The sequence below is a fragment of the Psammomys obesus genome, unplaced genomic scaffold (genome assembly GCF_907164565.1).
Source record: "Psammomys obesus unplaced genomic scaffold, mPsaObe1.curated_primary_1811, whole genome shotgun sequence".
Lineage (NCBI taxonomy): Eukaryota > Metazoa > Chordata > Mammalia > Rodentia > Muridae > Psammomys > Psammomys obesus.
In genome coordinates this window covers 11,702,651-11,720,501 of record NW_026596088.1, presented here as the reverse complement: position 1 = coordinate 11,720,501, position 17,851 = coordinate 11,702,651, and the positions used below count along the sequence as shown (strand labels likewise).

Sequence of the window (17,851 nt, the reverse complement as noted above, 5' to 3'; positions counted from 1 at the left end):
AAGCAATGGGGTTTGCTCTCTGGCATTGGTGCCTGCATTACTCTGTACCTTCGCCCAGACCACTGATAAGCCTTGTAGCTTTAAGCAAGCTAATCTATCTCTTTGGGCCACAGTTTCTTTAACTATAAGATCAAAAGATTCCGATAACACTTGGCAGTTTGCAAAGCACTTTTCACAGGAATTTTCTTATCCCCAGGGGCATCATTCCTAAAGCCACTTAACTGAAGCATTTGGATATTGGGAAGGTTCATTTGTCCAAGTTCAAGTAACAGGCTGAAGGTAGGTCTTGGCAGTTGAGACTGCTCAAGGCTTTTCTATCTTTACAGATATGGAAATCTACAGCTTTCACAATCTTACTGTTGACTTGTGAACATGTTTCTTTATGTATCTTGGGTTTTTGTTGTTGTTCTTTATCAGTAGAAAATCAAAATCAAAAATAAAGTTCTCTAATTGCCAAATGGTTGTGATTCCTCCCAGTGAGTTGTGTGGGACTTAATGGTTTTTTAAGTCATTGAGTGGGCTCATCAGATACAGATATGAGGTCAAAATATTTCTCGGTGGGTGCTTAGATAGAAATGGTTTTGTAAATAAGTAAACATAAACAAATGAACACCCCTGTGTTATCTGTTCATTTCACTTTGAAATGCTTCATTACTTGATTTCCTCACTGGCTTATAGGAATGCAGAAAACTGCCTAGTTTGCTTGTTTAACTGAAGGACATCGGACATGACTTTAAAATGTTTGTTAAATGAGCAAAATGGATTAAAGTTATAAGTACGAGGGTCCAGAAACAAAGGCTACTGAGCAACTAACCACATAGCAGACCTTGTGTTCACATGGTTTCCTTTAACCTCATGATTGGCCTATGGGAGACTAGATTCCCACCTCACAGGAGAGGAGACTGGGATTCTGAGGCGATTAGTCCATGGACACCTGTTTGGTTTTGTTTAACTACAGGGATCTTGTAGAACTAGGAGGTGCTGCTTGCATGAAAACTCCAGGCCACTCACTAAGTTATAGATTGGAAAGACAGAGAAAAGAGCCAGCCAGGACAAACAAGATAGCCCAGGGGATAAAAGCCATGGCTGTGCAAGCCTTACAATCTGGGTTGAGTTGACCCTCAAGAGCCATGGCAGGAGGGTGAAAGAACTAACTTCCAAAACCTCCCTCTGAGCACCCCTGCCCCCATGGGACATGGCATGGGTATGCCACTTCTGTCTTGTGAACTTTTTCCTACTAGAAACGAGTCATTTAAAAAAGAGAGAGAGAGACAGAGAGTGCAAGCCAGCTGCTACATAGAGGGTGACAAGTAGTTTCAGTCACTGGCCATGACTTGATATGGAATGACCTTCAAGTCTCATACTGTGGTCAGGAAGCTCCTGCAGAACTAGTAGATTGGGGCTTCATGGAGAGGAATTCTAGAAGGCTGTTTTGTTCTGCAACTCCTAAATGTCTCTCTTTCTGAAGGCCTCCGGTGAATGGATGGGAAACTGAGGCACCTATATCAAAGGAGTCATACACAGGCCTCCTCTATCTGAATAAAGCTTCTCTCCTTTGTGCCTTCCCTCCCCCCAACACACACACACACACACACACACACACACACACACACACACACCGGTGCTATATTTGAGCCTATCCTATATCTATACACTGTGTGGTTCCCTGGAGTGTAAAGCCCATTTTGTACGTAAGGAAGGTGACTGGCATCTCCACCTGAGGGGTATCTTCTTGTTCTGTGGTGTAGATCCGAGCTGCTGAGAGTGGGAGTAGTGGTAATGCCCTAGGCAGCATTTCTCCTTTATTTAAAAAAATTGGTGGGGGTTGTTTGTTTGTTTGTTGGTTTTCTCTTTAAGCAGACCAAGTGATAATCCACTGGGGAAGCCATACTAAAGCACTTTTCCCACTGAGTTTTGAACTGGGACCTCTGAGAAGGAGCTAGATACAATTCAATGACGGAAGCAATACCTTTGCCCATTTGAGCATTTAATGGCCCATTGCAATACAGCTTAGTTAGAGGGAATTTCAGAAGATACTCTTTAAAAAGAAATTCTCTCCCAATTGATTAGCTGTAGACTCAGAAAATGGAGCTCCCTCACTTTCCCCAGCTTTTAACGAGTGTTAATTAAATACAAACCACTCAGAACACGGGATCGCTAACTGGGAACAACACACTGGTCCTCTCCAGCACATTCCTGCGAGCACAGATGCGGTGATCTGTTATAAGAAGGCTCTCAAGCCCAGAGGTCTCACTGATGAAAAACGATAAGAGGCAAAGCAACATAATATGACAACTGTTCATAGAAAAACACATTTAAACTACCATTTCCATATCCATTGTGCTCACGTAACACATATCAAAAAGGAAATTGGTTTAACAGATAGTTTCATTGTTGGAGAACCAATGCAGACCCGTTTTTACATGGATGCCGTAAAACGGTAAAAGCCTCCATGGAAGCCAGCTGGCTTCTTACCTACGAAGTCTACTTTCCCCTCAAGTTAAAGAAACTTCCCAGCACTACAAGTGTCAGCATATTTTCTCCTTGTGTCAGACGCCGTGTCGTCTACAGCGTCAACTGGACAAGTTGCCTAAACTCTAAAAATGGAGCTTGCTGAACTGGCGCTTCTGTCCCGGCCACTTTAAATTAGAAAACACTTCAGCTGCTCCTTTAATGGTTCTGGAAGTTTCATACACTGTCTGGATCTATTTGTAAATTAAATCGTTTAAAATAAGGCTCTTTAATACTCCATAATCAGTCGTGTCTCTCGGAACATGGCTTTACTGTGAATGCTCCTTCCTGACTCTCCTATTGTCCCGAGGTTCCCGGGAAAGAGGCAGCCAAGCGATAATTCAACATTATCACTGCTCCAGTGCACTAATCGCTTAAAGAGCAGCGGAGGCTCAGTGCTCTCTGGCCCTGGCTCCTGAGGCCTCCCGGCCCCAGGCAGGCATGGCGACCCAGCCACAGCCAGATGTCAGGAGGCATCCTCAGCAACTCATGCCGCAGACGCTCGCTCCAGCATGGTCAAACATCTGCCTCCTCTGCAGGCGAGCAACCTGCTGAACACAATCCGAGGGCTGTGCAGGGGAGGGCCGGCCAAGGACACAGCCCCAGCTCCTCTAGGAGACCCATCAAAACTCTGGAAGGTAAGACAGTCCCAGAAACTCTCCAGAGGCTAGCGCGGCACACAGCAGAAACATTCAAAGCATTTCCTCGGAGGAAACCTAAAGGGGTAAGATGGGTTTCCTCACAGCACTTCTCAGTCTTGTAAATTCTTTTTTGGCTTGAAGTTTCTTCTAGACAGCTGGACATTTGAAAAGTATATAAACTCCTTGGGGTGTAGAGAAGACCACACTGACTTTGAAAAGTTTTCCCTTTATGATTTAATTAAATCGCCTTTCATTCACTTACATGTTGCCAGAAGAGAGGAGTACGTTGTATAAGGAGTTCCTAAATGGCTGTGTATCCTGCCAGTGTTGTGCTTCCGACTGTGTCGCCACCAGTCAGTGGAGTATAAAGCAAAGGAGACTCACTGAGAAATAAATTCTAAAATACACTCAGCCACCCACTAGAGTCCTGCTTGTCACTAGGTAAGAAACCTGGTCCAAGTCCCCTAATTCACCTGGGCTCTCGTTCCTTCTTCAAACATATTGGGATAACACTGAAAACATTTCTGACAACGACTAAATATAAGTCACTTTTTAAACTGGAAAATGGCTGCTGTCTAAGCGTATGAACGTATACTGTGTTCATGTACACAATATTCTGTCACTGTACAATTAGCGTGCGAAGTGATCGGTTCCGCTTTGTCATCTTTATGCACACATGATCACAACTGGTTATAACTTAATGATGTCCATATCTAGCTTTTCTTCTGCTTTGTATTGGAGAGAAATTCAGGTTTCCTTTGTATTGTTTATTTAATACATCAGATATAGATCCTCTGCCAAGAATGGTCTCACTCATACTACTGGCTCTAAGAAAAAGACCCCTCCCCTTTTAAAAGTCAGTGACCAGCTCCCATATCCTCACCCAGTTTCATATTCACATCGCTCTCATTTGTATGCTGTTGAAGTGGAAATTAACACTTCCTTATTGAAAGCTAAGCACATACTGTGTTAATTCCATCAGAGCCGTGGCTGCTATCAGCAGAACTGGCTGTCTAGCATAAAACTTTCAGTTTTGAGGATAAGAGAAAAACAAACTGAGATTTGTAGCCATCCGCCCATTTCTGGGTGGACAGACAGGTGGACCAGGATATTTCTGCTACAGTGAGTGATTGGTACAGCCTATTCTTTCCTCTACTTTTTCTTTTTCTCACCAGAACTCAAGTTCAGTGAGGGCAGGGACTTTGTGGCATCCACTGATTCCTTCTGCTGTCTAGATGCTTTTCACAGGCGAAGCACTGCTGATGCATTCAGGCAGGATGCTCCTCAGTTGCCAATGGCTGTCTAACACGTTGCAGCGTCTTCGGGATTGCCTGGTCGGTGATCCCTTCCTACCTGATGCCAGACTAACCTCATTGCTTCTGTCAATCAAAGCAAAGTGTCTCCAGACACTGGTAATAAACCCTTCAGGAGAAAACTGCCCTCAGCTCAAGACTGCTACCCAAAACGTATGCGGCACACAATAGGCACTATGTAAATAGTGGTGAATGACTGAATCACTGAAATTTTATGTTTGGATTTGCTTACAAGTTTTTAAAAAAAGACATTAACTATGGAGCAGTTTGAATCTGACTGCAAAATTAAGAAGGCACAGAGCCCACGTATGCACATGGTGTCTCCATCATCATCCTCAGCAGAACAGGGAGTGAGGATGGACCTCTTTGGGCTCATATAGGATGAGCCTATATCAACTTGTGTATTCAGTTACAGGAGGATCACTTAGTGTCCAACATTTCCTGTAGTTCCACAAAGCCTGAATTTATAGACTCAGAGTATTTTCACAGTTCCTGAAACCCTATGTCCTGCCTAGTTCTGCCCCTCATTACCCCAAACTTTGGTAGCCACTGCTTTCACAGTTACATTTCATTTTTCAAACTTACTAAGCACAAACCAAAATATATCCCTTTAAGATATATTTTGAGTGGTTTGTGCTTAAAATATATAATATATATAATAAAATAAAATATATCTCTTTAAGATATATTTTGATGCAACGTTAATGATATAATCTGTTGGTGGTTGAGTTATCTGTCTATTTATTTCTTTATTTAGCAGGGTTCATGTAGCCCAAGGCTGGCCTTGAACTCTTATTATGCAAAGTGTTGGAACAATAGGCAGATGCTTCTGTGATTAGCTTAATAAGTGTTAAGTTTAATAATCATATCCAAGTACACATTTAAATTTAAATTTTATAGGCTCCTTAAGAAATTTAAACAGTATTTTCATCATATTCATTCTTTTCCCCAGATCCTCCCAGATCAATGGCATTGTCACTAATGTAAAGGAACCAGAACAATAAAAGGCTTCCCATACAGCCTACAGGATGGACTCACACACAGCTTACTAGATTGAGAATTCCAGTTTAAAAGTTTGCCTAAAAGTTTTCCATCAGTAGGAAGACGGAGACCTTAGAAAATGTATTCAGTTCTACTCAGCTTTCACTCTTTTTCATAAACAAGAGTGCAAAGTCTGCATTAATTGCTTATTGATATAATGAAATTGTGTCTGTTTATAAAACTAAAGGAAGTGTTCATTCCTCTCAAATTTTTGATGTAAAATATCTATATTGTCACCAATTATAAAGACTAAAACATACAGTGGTTATTTTTATACATATAACATTCAGTACAGAGTAGATGTCTACAATGAACTGAGAAATGAATTCCTTGCTAGTAACATTTAAATTATATCTATATCTATATATAATATATAAAATTATAATTTATTATCACAAGCTTTATAATCTAGAATAGCCAAAATAAGTTGAGATGATTTCAAAGAATTACATAGAGGATGAAATATTACAAAACTTCTCTGAGCTGACAATTAGATGGACTTTTACAAACCTGCATACCAGCAGCATATGAACTCTCCCATGAACAAAACAGAAAGTTGGATCTGTGAGGGCTGACCAAGACATGCCAGCCCTTTTGGTAAGAGGTTTTGCAGTGCACTTGGGTTATGTCTGTTAGGAAAACCTCTGCCCCCTTCCAGCTTCTCAGTCTCTTTATTTAAATATTGCTAAGAATGTTTTAGTTTGGATCAATCTTATCTGTTACCTGACAAGTAAATTTAGCTTGTGATATCTTTTCCCAATATAAATTTTCCAATGTTGAGTGTACTTACTCATCATATCACTGGAAACTGGAGGAAACCCTTTTATGGCACAGAATGTGTTGCTTTCAAACATATTTTCAGTCAGGTCATGTGTCTAATTCCAGTATAGACATATGCAGGCAATACTAATTCAAAAATACCAGAAAGCTTATTTGGTGAAATAATGATAGCAGTGTTCTTATGGAAGGAGCTGTCACTTTCTCCATAAACACAAGGACAACTGTCCCTCAGTATCAGTGAAGGATTTGTTTTCACCCCTTCTTCATAGGTAAATCTCTGGATGCTTAAGACCCTTACATAAAACACAAAACCTTTGCATATCTTTCTGTGTCCTTCAGCTTGTCTCTAGGTCTTGTATAATGCCTAATGCAATGTAAATACTATGCAAACACTTCCTGTACTACATTACTTACGGAGTCATGACAAAAATAACCTGTACACATTCACTAGAGATGCACAGTTTTCAAGATATGTTCCTCCCCATGATGGTTGGATTCATGAATTGTAGAACCCACCATTAAATAAGGACTGACAATTTCTGCATAGTGGGAATTTCTTGATCGTGAAGTGACAAAATTCATTCATTCTCATTCATTTCATTAAATGCAATGACAAAGAATGTTGGGGATTTTAAGTTAAATAAGAAAAGAAAAGAAAAGAAAAAGAAAAGAAAAGAAAAGAAAAGAAAAGAAAAGAAAGCCCAAATCTGAGCTTGGTGCCTGACAGCCCTCACTGTTAGATGACTCCGAGGCACTTGGTTATATTGTAAAGATTTTATTTAGTTGCCAGCATTTGGGGGAAATACGGCAGCTGCTTTATGATCCTACAAACTACCCATGGCAACCTTGATAATATATATTATGCTTTTCTCAGTGTGAAAAAAAGGCTGGGCAAACAGCAAGTAAGCCATGGTGGGAATTAGAGCTCAGGGTCTGACCCCATTAGCTCAAGGCACATCAGATCCAGCTGCTGTGGTCCTCTCACTTTTAGTACCTCTTGAAACTCAAGAAAAGGAGATGAGGGGATGAGTGAAGGCTGATGAATAAAAGACAAGCATTTCTCCTCAAAGCACAACCCCTAGATTATAGTCTCAAGACAAGTTTCGAATGAAAAACTTCCCTTTTCTGTACTGGGAGGGCAGTGCTCTGTGTCTCTGACCAACTCTGTATTATCTTGAAAGCCCACCCAGCAAAGCTAACTTGCCCTTCCACCCGCATCCCCAGCATGAGGCATGTTTACAGTGTCACAAAGAACACTGGGTTCCAGCAGCTACAGAGCCCCTAAACACAACAGCCAACAGATGAAGCTGGAGCTAAATTAGCAATGGAGCCTCCCCCATACAAATGGGCACAGCTTCTCTTTCCACACGAAGCACTGAGTTTGACAATATTGTTCAAATAAAAGATCTGTTCCTTTTCATTTTAGCAAAACCTTCAATGTGCTCCTCCATCTTTGTAAACTTGGCAAGACTTTTCTCTCTAAGCCAAACAGAATAACCAACAAGTATAATATAAAACCCAATTCTATTGATATTTTTTAAATTTCCACACCCAAATCCCTTCATTCAGGCTACTACTCATGCTACCACTGTAAGAACTGCTCTGTTAAAATGTTCCGACTAAAGATTAGTGGGCTTTGAATGCTCGAAAATCCTTCTCAGGGGCTAATGAAGACAGAAACTCTGCCCGTGACAATATTAAGTTTGTTTTCTCTGGTGATTCCGAGAAGTGAGCAATCTGTCAGCAATGCATTGAGGGAAATTACTTGTCTTGGAGGAATAACTGCTGACAGTCACTTTATCTCAGGGCTGACCCAAACATCTCCCCACTGACAAACAAATTACTGTCTAACTTTGAAAAGGTAGCTAGCTGGTTTTAATTTTGATTTGTCTTTCAGAATCTTTCATATAAATATCCATTTCCACCATTCATTGTATTTTTAAAGGGGTAGCAGAAGTGTTCAGGAGTGTATGTGGAGAGGAAGGTTTAAATTCACAAGCAAGGGGAAAAAAATAAAAGGAAATGATAAGAAAAAGAACTGTGAGGCTTCCTTCAAGACTGCGCATGGACGAAGCTGCGGAGCCGACTGACATTAAGACTGGCAGCGCTGTCAGTGACTGGGTGGGTGAACACATTACCCGCACAGTACTGTAGGAATTAATTTTCTTCAATAAAACGATTTTTAAGGATCATATATTTCACAATCTAAACATATGTCACTGTTTCATAAACAAAATAAATGGATTAAAATAATACATTACCAATATGCTGACATGTGGAGATATTTTAATTAGAAATTCTTAAGCTGTGTGGTATTTAACTGCTGGATTTGCTGAAGAGAAGCATGCATCATTTAATAAGAAGGCACAAGGCAGGTGTATCACTTTGCATATGGTACCAGATTGTGTTTAATATAAGCTACGACTATGAGGCAACATTGCTCCCAATTAAAAAGAAAACAAAGCAAAATTACTTCAGGATCTATCATTGACAGTAATCCTATAAAATGAGTCAATACATTGAAAATACTTTCAAATAAAAAAGAAAGATTCAGAACTCGGGTTCTGAGACAGTGTTTCTTTAGACAGAATCTAAAACTGTATCTATTTAAAGGCCATATTTACATGACTGCCTCATTATTCTGGTCCCCTTTCCTGAACGTTCTTTTTGACTTACTTAAGGACCAGTGCTAACATAGCTACAGAAAGCAAATGGCAAGTGGTCCAGAAATGTATACGGTGAGAGCCCCGGAGTAAGTAGCAATATAATATATTGTTTACTGTGGAAAGTGCCCTCTGTTCTGGAAAGGTCAAAAGCATTGTAACCTTAGAGTTAGTTTCCGATTGTTCCCAGGGTTAAATACATTATCAAAATTAATGGTTCAAGCCCCTCAGCCCTCAGATATATGAGTATTTGTCCCTCCATCTGCTGAACTGTTTAACTAAAAATAGCACCTTTGGCCTCCTCTCTCCTGATATTGTACCCCTGAGGCAGAGACAACCAGGCCTTAGATCAGAACAGCTTTCAGTGTCTTCCTTAATTTAAAGACAAAACTGGGATATGCTAATGTCAAAAGGGTCATTCAATTTTTAATACCTTTTCTCTAATTGATGGAAAATTTCAGACTTCAGGGTATGACTAATGTTGCTATGTTTGCAGACATATAACATTGAAAATTACATCTTCTGAAGAAAAGTAAACAGGTAGAGAAAGCAAGTGTTGGTTAATGGTCAGTATGTCATAGAGTACTCCTTCTAGACAAAGCTCTTTGTAAAGGAAGCCAGGCACTGTCACAGTTTATCATGATCCCAATTATTGACAGAACCATGACATTTTACCTTACCAAAGAGAGGAAGGAAGCCCCAGCTTAAAGAGGTGGTGATTTAACAGCAGTAAAGCAAGTTATTATTAAGTTTTTTCTCTCTAAAGATTCTAATATTGTTCTAAATATTAATGTCCAGCAGTTTAGATATAGGTGTCTACTGTGTCATTTAAAGATGTTCCAATAAATATGCCATGCTCAGGCCACAAAACCTTGGAAACCTGCCTTTCGTACCAGTGTAACCAGTGTAGCACAGAAATAAACAATTAAGGGTTTGTTGACATGCAGAAAAAAATTTTAATAGAAAGGAAAAACTACATGCCTTCCATTGGATGCAGATCTAGCCTAAAATGCATATACCTCTGCATGTAGACAATTGTAAAGGTGGACATGGTGTAACATTTGGAAATCAGGAGCGGGGAATATTAGGTAACAAGGAAAAACAGGCTGCAGGTAAACGGACGTGTGAGTTGTGAAAAAGGACACTTCAATTCCTTTTATCTTCTTTTATTTTTTGTGGTGGACATGTGCATAAAAATATAGTTGAGAGGGACTGGAGAGATGGCTCAGAGGTTAAGAACAGTTGCTGTTCTTCCAAAGGTCCTGAGTTCAATTTCCAGCAATCACATGATGGCTCATAACCATCTATAAGAAGAGCTGGTGTGCAGGCAGAATGTTGTATAAATAATAAGTAAAAATTATATAAGTTGAGAGTGAAAGTGTAAAACTCTAATCAAAGTTCAAATGACCAATATAACCGTACAGAAGTCCACCAACATGCAGGGAGTTTGGGAATGGCTTCCTTAAACCAGCTGTGTGACATTTTAATTCATGAGTTCATTATAATAAAGATGTTTCAGTATAATAAAAATTCTAACTAAATAAATAAAAATTTAAAATACAGGCAAAATAACATAATATAAATTAAAAACACAGGATACTCGCAGACTAGACACACTCAAACTACAAAGCTATAAAAGCAATTGCATAAGATGGGTTTACTATTTGGCCTAATTAAAGTGGCATATACGTGGCATCTGCCTAGCCTCTACGCCAGTACCTCTGTGACTCTGGGACTTATAGCACCCCTATATATTACACTATGGGCTTCAGAAGCCAGATCTGATGCAGCAGGCTTGTGAGGGAGGATATCAGGGTGTGAAACCTGAGGTAAAATAAGAGATTTGGTGGAATCTAACTAAAAGAAAGAAGAAGGAACAGACATGATAATCCCTACAGAGAACCAAAGGCAAAGAGCATGAGCTAAGATCACCTGCTGTTCCAGTCAGGCACTTCATAGCAACTTGGGCTGGGTGTCCTGAACGGGTCAGTTTGCTTCTATCTACCATCACACAGAAAGGCTGCCTGCCGTCTCCCCACACCTCTCTTCAGCCCCTTCTGATTGAGCTGATTTTCACAGTGCCCATGAACATGGTGACATTTCTACATCCAACAAAAAGGCCTTTGAAAGAAATCTCTCCTGGCTATAGAGAAGGCAACAGGCATTGTGCCGGTCTGTGTCCAGTCATGTCATAGTGGAAACCCCCAGTCTCCTGCCCCAATCAAAGAGCAAGAGGCAGGGAAGTGACAGAGTGCTACAGCTCTTCCTTAGGCTGCTTCAAGGTGTCCCTTTATCTTGTCCTCCTCCTCCTCAGGTGTGATCACCCCATCATTCACCATCATTTCCAAATAGATGGATTGAAAAAGGACAGGGGAGACAGTATCAAAAAGTCATAGATAACTGATTTGTCTACACTGATAGGACCAAAGGACTGAGTATAGATAAAATTAGAATTTTTTAGAGGAGTGAAATGGGTAAAGGTTCCCCTCTGGACTGTATTTTAAAGTTTGGTATTTGGTCTCACTCAGAAAATTAATATTTTTTTTCTTTTAAATCAGTAGCTACCTGGCAACCCTCTAATATCTGACAGTCCCAGAGAGGGACACTAATGATTGACACAGGAGAGGGGTGCAGTCTGACACCACAGAGAGGAGGACCAGGGTCCTGTTGCAGAGAGGGACTTCATCTTCTAAAAGGCCTGGCACACACAGAAGGAGCAGGAATTTCCCACAACACTGAAAAGAGTTTTTCCTGGATGGTTAAACACTTAAAGGAGGCCTGATAAACCTGTGGGCCAGCCAGACTCAGGCACACAACTCCAGCCTGTGAAAACTAAATCAGGAAACCCAGCTCAGGAGGAGTTAGCAACTGTGGGTGAGTAGTCATCTGAACGCCCAGAGTATTTCACAGCTGTGGTGAGCTATCAAGACCTCTCTGCCCCTCAGCTACAAGAACTCTGCAAATCAGAATTATAGATGATCAAGGTAAGGGGGAGTACAAGGTCAAATGGAAATGGTCTTTAAAGTTTAAGTAATTGTTAAGCATAATACAACATTATACATGAGAATGGGTAAGAGTGTGGAAAGACAGCTTTGAAGATACACACAACAAGGCAGAATATAACCTAGCTTAAGAGCTTTGGGTTAGGAGAAAGGAGATTGGCTTTAGCATTCAGTCTGCTTGCCACTTTTCAAAAGGCCTAAATATGCTGGAACCATCCAGTCCCCCACCCAAAGAAGCACCAACGGAAGCATTCATACCTCAATCTGTTTGTGGTTGTAAGAGTGGCCACCACCATGTTCAAAGGTGTCCAAATTCCTGCCAAAACGGTCACTTATGCCCTTTAGCCTTGGGTTAATTTGTGGGTGGGAGACATGACCCTTCTGTTTAATGGCAAAATAAAAAAAAAAAAAAAAAAAAAAAGACAAAACATACTGTCAGAACTCATGAAACAACATGGAATTCAATGCAGGGTATAGACCACATTAAAGAATGGAACACAGTCCTAAACCCAGGCTGTTTCCATAAAACTCTCTGTTTTATGGAAACTGTTCAGAAAATCAGCCAGTGACTAGTTACATGCAGAAAGTTCCACAGTACAGCTACACAGCAGTGTGAGGAGAACCTGAGAAGGGTTTCCATGGGAAGGCCTCTTTTAAATCTCCCTCTGCTACTGGGAGTCCAGTATTGGGAGTGTGCAAGGCAAATGTCTGTGGAAAACATGTAGTTGGCCATCCTGCTTGCAAGCTGTGCCTGTCCCAGGTGCTTCTTGTGGGGACAGCTTCATGCTGCCCAGGTGAGGCTTGTGACAAAAAGTTCTCCAATGTAGCAAAATTTCTTTTCTTATTGGATCAACTGAAAATATTTAAAGTGGTGGTGGGGGTGTTTATTTGTCATCGTTGTTTGGGTACAACAGTGGCGCACTTTCTCTGTTCAAGTCTCACAGCAATAGCTACACAAAAATACTATCTGTCCATGAGCTTTTCCCTAGAATCAAAAGGAGCAGTCAAATAAAAAGTATCCTTAAAGAACTTTGACCTGTATGGAAATTTAATTTATCAAGTATTTCTAACTATTTTAATGCTAAACTTTTACTGTTTTTGTTTTTACCACTGAATTTTATATTTAAAGTCAACTCATGGCTCTAGCGAGGGTACTGGTGTTAGAAGTGTGCAAAGGCCACCCAGTCCTATTCTAAATACTTCATTTTACTATGAGGAACAGAAGGTGCAAATAATTTTCAGTCAGGTTCCAAACATGACTAGCTTGATAAACAAGAGACGCTAATCCAGAACTGAGCTGGGCACCATGCCTAGACCTTTAACCCTGTCAAGAACAAGGTCATACAATAGACTCTGGAGCAATGTGTTTATATTTTGCTAAATAATCAAAGTAACTAGGAATAATGTCCCCTTATTCCATGAACTGCAAAAAGGAAAAGGCCCAGCATTGTCTCTGATCTGAAGCTGATGGTAGAAAAGCCAATCTGTATATTTGTGTATAATGGAAATGTTGATAAGGAAAGAGCTAACACATCCAATAACAACTACCCTTAAACAATGTAAAACTGTTAACTTGCCAAAAGAGAGCACACAGTACCAAATCGAGTTTCACAGTGACATTGGGTTTCCTTTAAACATGGCTGGAACTGGCACTTTTCTCTTCCGTTTTCAGTATGCTACGTACATAAGGTGTTAATTCTCTGGGCGATGCTTAAATATTATTTAACATTCATGCCATTATTTAGAATACAGCCTGACTGCAGGTTTCCACTAAAGCACTGGCCCCTCTCCCACACTTTTTCCCTCCTGGCACTTACCTGGAGCTGTAAAGGGCTGAGTCCAGAAGCAGCAGCAGCTGCCATTGTTGACGGAATGAACTGTACGGGGTAGTTATCACCTGTCGGAAAGAACAATACGCACAGGTTCAGACAATGCACAGGGAATCGCAGCAGACAAGTATAAACATGGTCCTTGGATCGCCCAAGCTTTACAACACTGCCCTAAGCCCAAACATCTGCAGAAACAAAAGGCTTAGTTGGGCACGGGCTTGCGCTGCCGCCTTGGAACTTTTTGTTAACAGATAGCTGGTAGGCAAACTGGCAAAACATGAATGTGATGTTGAAAAAAAGTAAATGTGCAATTCAAGCATGTTCACTCTACTACAAATCTTGTAATACATCATTTTTTTTAAGAGGAAAAAAATCTTAAAGCCAGGCTGACACTAGGCACACTGTGAAAAGAGGCTTTTCTCTTAGAGAAACAGAAAGTTTGGGCTTGGTATGTAAAATGGAGTGTCACAGTTCAAAAAAAAAAAAAAAAAGAAAGAAAGAAAGAAAAGAAAAGAAAAAAGGAAAAAAAAAAACTATTTGCTAATGACTGGCCATAATGCTAAATTTTATTTCATAAACAAAAATATGTTTTTAAATCTCCCCTTGAATGTGCCTAATCTCATCTGTTGGTACTCTGAAATCCTGGCACGTCAGTGGCAGTAGAAATCTGTGTCTTTTAGCTTAACCTTTAGTACTAGAGTAGTGAAGCCTAGTGCAGGCACCGATTGAATCATTTCTGGTGATGAATTAAGTAACTACACATTTTTCACGGACTTCTGCACTGAAAAGCTGGGAGCAAGTGCTCTTTATGCTTTGTAGTATGGGGCATCAAGCCCAAGCCAACACCTGCCTAGAAGATCGAAATCTCTCCTGCGACCTGAGAACACAAGCCATAGCCAGAGACCCAAAGAGCCAAGAGGAAGGGATGAGGGACATATTGGAATGATGGTAAGTGGACTAAAAATTAATATTTGTGGATGAATCACACAATATCAGTGATTTAATGTAGTAGCACTCTGGCTCCAACTACTTATTTAAAGTCAGTGTTATGTACTATCTCTAGGCTATATTTTAATAGGATGTTCCCCCCACATTTTTGACATTTATAATAATCATGCTATTTTGCATTAACTTTTCCACACTGAATGCTGAATGCAATAATGAAGAGACATTGCAGGAAGAATCCCAGGCGCTAGGGTTGTCAAATAGAAAGCAAGAGAAACTCTTGTTTTCTGCCCGCGTGGTGCTGATACCTGCAGCTTGCCTGGTGCCCGGCTCCTTGGAACTCACCCTGCTTTGCCATGTAAAGCGCTGCTCAGCTGGCCCAATGTAAATGTTAAGTTGCTTTCACTTTTAACAAATTGTTAGCTTCTGATCTGCACGGTCTCTTTGCATCATATCCATAATACCTCATCAGACCATTGAGCACAGTGTGCGCCTGTACACAGTCCAGTAACAATTGGCTTCTGATTGCAAACGGAGTGCTGCTACAATGCACTCGCTAACGCCATATTGTGCCGGTCTCCTATGGAGTAATGTTCAAAATATCTGATCTTGTTTTTCCCCTTCCATGAGGTTGATTTTTGTCGGCCCAACTCTATGAGCTTTTTAAAAAAGATAACTAGGCAAAATTATTTTTAAAGTAAATGACTATCACTTTATGCTTAAATAAGTCTACTGATCTTCTTGATACTTAAACTAAATTATCTGAAGAAAAATATCTTGATCTAAGCCAAATGGTAATTTTTTTGGTAGATATCTTATCAGCTTTAAAAAAAATCTACAAATGATACTGAATTAATGATGTTTCAAAAATAGAGGAGGAAAAAACATTCCACCCATCAACACAGACCTCCTCCCCAAACATTTTAAAGCTGTTCTTTCTTTAAATGTCATGCATTATTCATGCAACTCTACACCACAACCCCCTCCCTAGAAGTTTAATACCAGTGGCTTTATTTGTACTAAAACATTTTTCATGTCAAACATATTTTAAAAAATCAAACTCTGAAAGAATTCCCCAGGGCACTCCTTCTCCATAGCTGTCATGCCACTGTGCCGTGAAATAGTCGGCTTTTTACATGGTTTCTGGCTTGCCAGTTAATTTATGACTGTCTCTACCACACCCTGTAGTACTCTCCAGCTCACCTGCTGGCTACAAACAGCTTTCTTTCCACTGTTGACAAGCATATTTTGAAAATATTTTTAACCTTTCTGCGGGTTTGAATCTGCATATCTGAATAGATCTTCAGAAAGCTATTTCTTCAGAACCCATCATTGTATCAGTACTAAAAGTCAAAATGAATACATTAGAGCAATGGAGTATATCACCAAGGATGGTTAGAAGAGGGAGGGGAGCAGAAAGGCAGGAGACAGGGAAGAGAGTTAGCCCTAGAAGAAAAAACTGTAAGAGGGAGAGGAATTTTAGAGCAACATGAGTTTAGTTTGTGATAACAAAGCTACATGCTTCCTCCTACCCACTCTAGTTTTCTTTGTAACAGTTGATCAAGAAAAGTCTGCAGTGGCTGACTTGGCAGGAAATCAGCAAACATGTTGCAGCAATTTTTTTTCAGATTTGTCTCTGGGTGTGAAATGTTTGCATGAGGGCCATTCTTTTTACATTTGTACAAAGAAAGAAGCAGCCTGTTGAAACAGGTTTGCTTTAGGCATGACTGTAATCTGGCCCTTGTTACCTCTTCTAAGCAGATGTTCCCCAAACACCAATCTGAGAAGCAAGGGCCATCCAGCTATCATTACAGAGCAAACACAAAACAGAATTGAGACCCACATAAATGTGGCTGACACTGGCTTCATTCATCAGAAGAGGCAACATGCCTCTGGCATCTCCTTTTTACCAAGAGTACCAAATGAGACAGAGATGCGGGAAGAGAGTAAATTCTTAACTTTCCAGAGACACTGATATAAAGCCAATTTACCACCAAAGAAGAACATATTCCAAGAACCTAAAACATATTAGATACCTCCCAGAATATTCCTAGTGGGTGCATTTCATATAGAAATCCTACTTTCTAGAAAGAGTTGTTTAAAAATCAGAAAAACACAGTCAAAATCTCATGAATAAAATTCTGTCCATCTATTTTAATTATTTGGAGAGGTATGGAATTGGGAGAATCATACACCCTAAGATTTTTTAATTATAGGTATAAATACACATGTCATTTTGAGACTTAGGAGAATTAGAAGGGAGAAAGAAAATCAGAACCAGGAGTGAGGACTCAGAGTCTTCAGTAACTGCATCAAGACGAGAATAAAGACTATCTCATTTTCCACCCTCTAACACTCTCAATATGTCATACATTCCTAACTTCACAAACTATTACGGTGGCATCATAAAAAGGTGACAAGCCTATGTGCCAGACTTCCATGAGCTGTCACTGTTGTTGTCACTATACAAAAGTTTCTAATACAGACTTGAACGTGTCACTTTTGCACATCATCTCTTGGTTCTCTGAGAAGATAAGGTAGGTCCAAGACTTATCCCTGTGTGATGCTGCATTGTAGCAAATGTTTTCAGGTAATATGTGGTATGTTTAAAACCCAAACATACCTGTTTAGGACACCAAAAAATTAGAAAGCCTTATAATATAGACTGCTGAGACCAGCATGTTATCATTTCTTCTGCCTAATTTCTCTTGCATTCATCAAATACTATTGCAGTCGAAAAGATTTTGACCTCAGTTTTATTTGTTTATTTAACTATCACATATATTGTTCTACATGTCTCTTATAAGGCTAAGAATTGTGGGCCATATTTAGCTATTCACTTACTTTGTGGCTTCATCTTAGACCCTTGGCCAATCATCTGAAAACCATGACATTTTCATTATGGCAATTAAGTAAGTGAATATGAGTGAACATGTATAACCCATCTCCATAAGAAATCAACTCAAGTGACAACTCAAAGCTCATGTCTAACTACAGCTCATCTGTGACAGAATCTCCACACATCAGAAGACACAGGAAATAGTCCCTGATCTTCATGACACAAGTTGCTTTACACAGTTGAGCATATCTTCTAGCTGGACCTTGGCATTCACACTGAAAAAAAAA

The 17,851-nt window shown here is 40.0% G+C and overlaps 1 protein-coding gene across 6 annotated transcripts in view; it reads right to left on the bottom strand.

Moving 5' to 3' along the window:
- The window catches only part of Sox6 (SRY-box transcription factor 6), a 379,352-nt gene that overhangs the window by 95,777 nt on the left and 265,724 nt on the right, over positions 1–17,851 (bottom strand). For 4 of the 6 annotated variants that reach the window (XM_055627455.1, XM_055627457.1, XM_055627456.1 and 1 more), the window contains exon 8: positions 13,769–13,848. In XM_055627455.1, coding sequence (XP_055483430.1) covers positions 13,769–13,848 — 80 coding nt within the window. Of the gene's footprint in view, positions 1–12,209; positions 12,333–13,768; positions 13,849–17,851 lie in introns of all 6 variants that reach the window. The other 2 variants (XM_055627453.1, XM_055627454.1) reach the window with 1 other exon arrangement.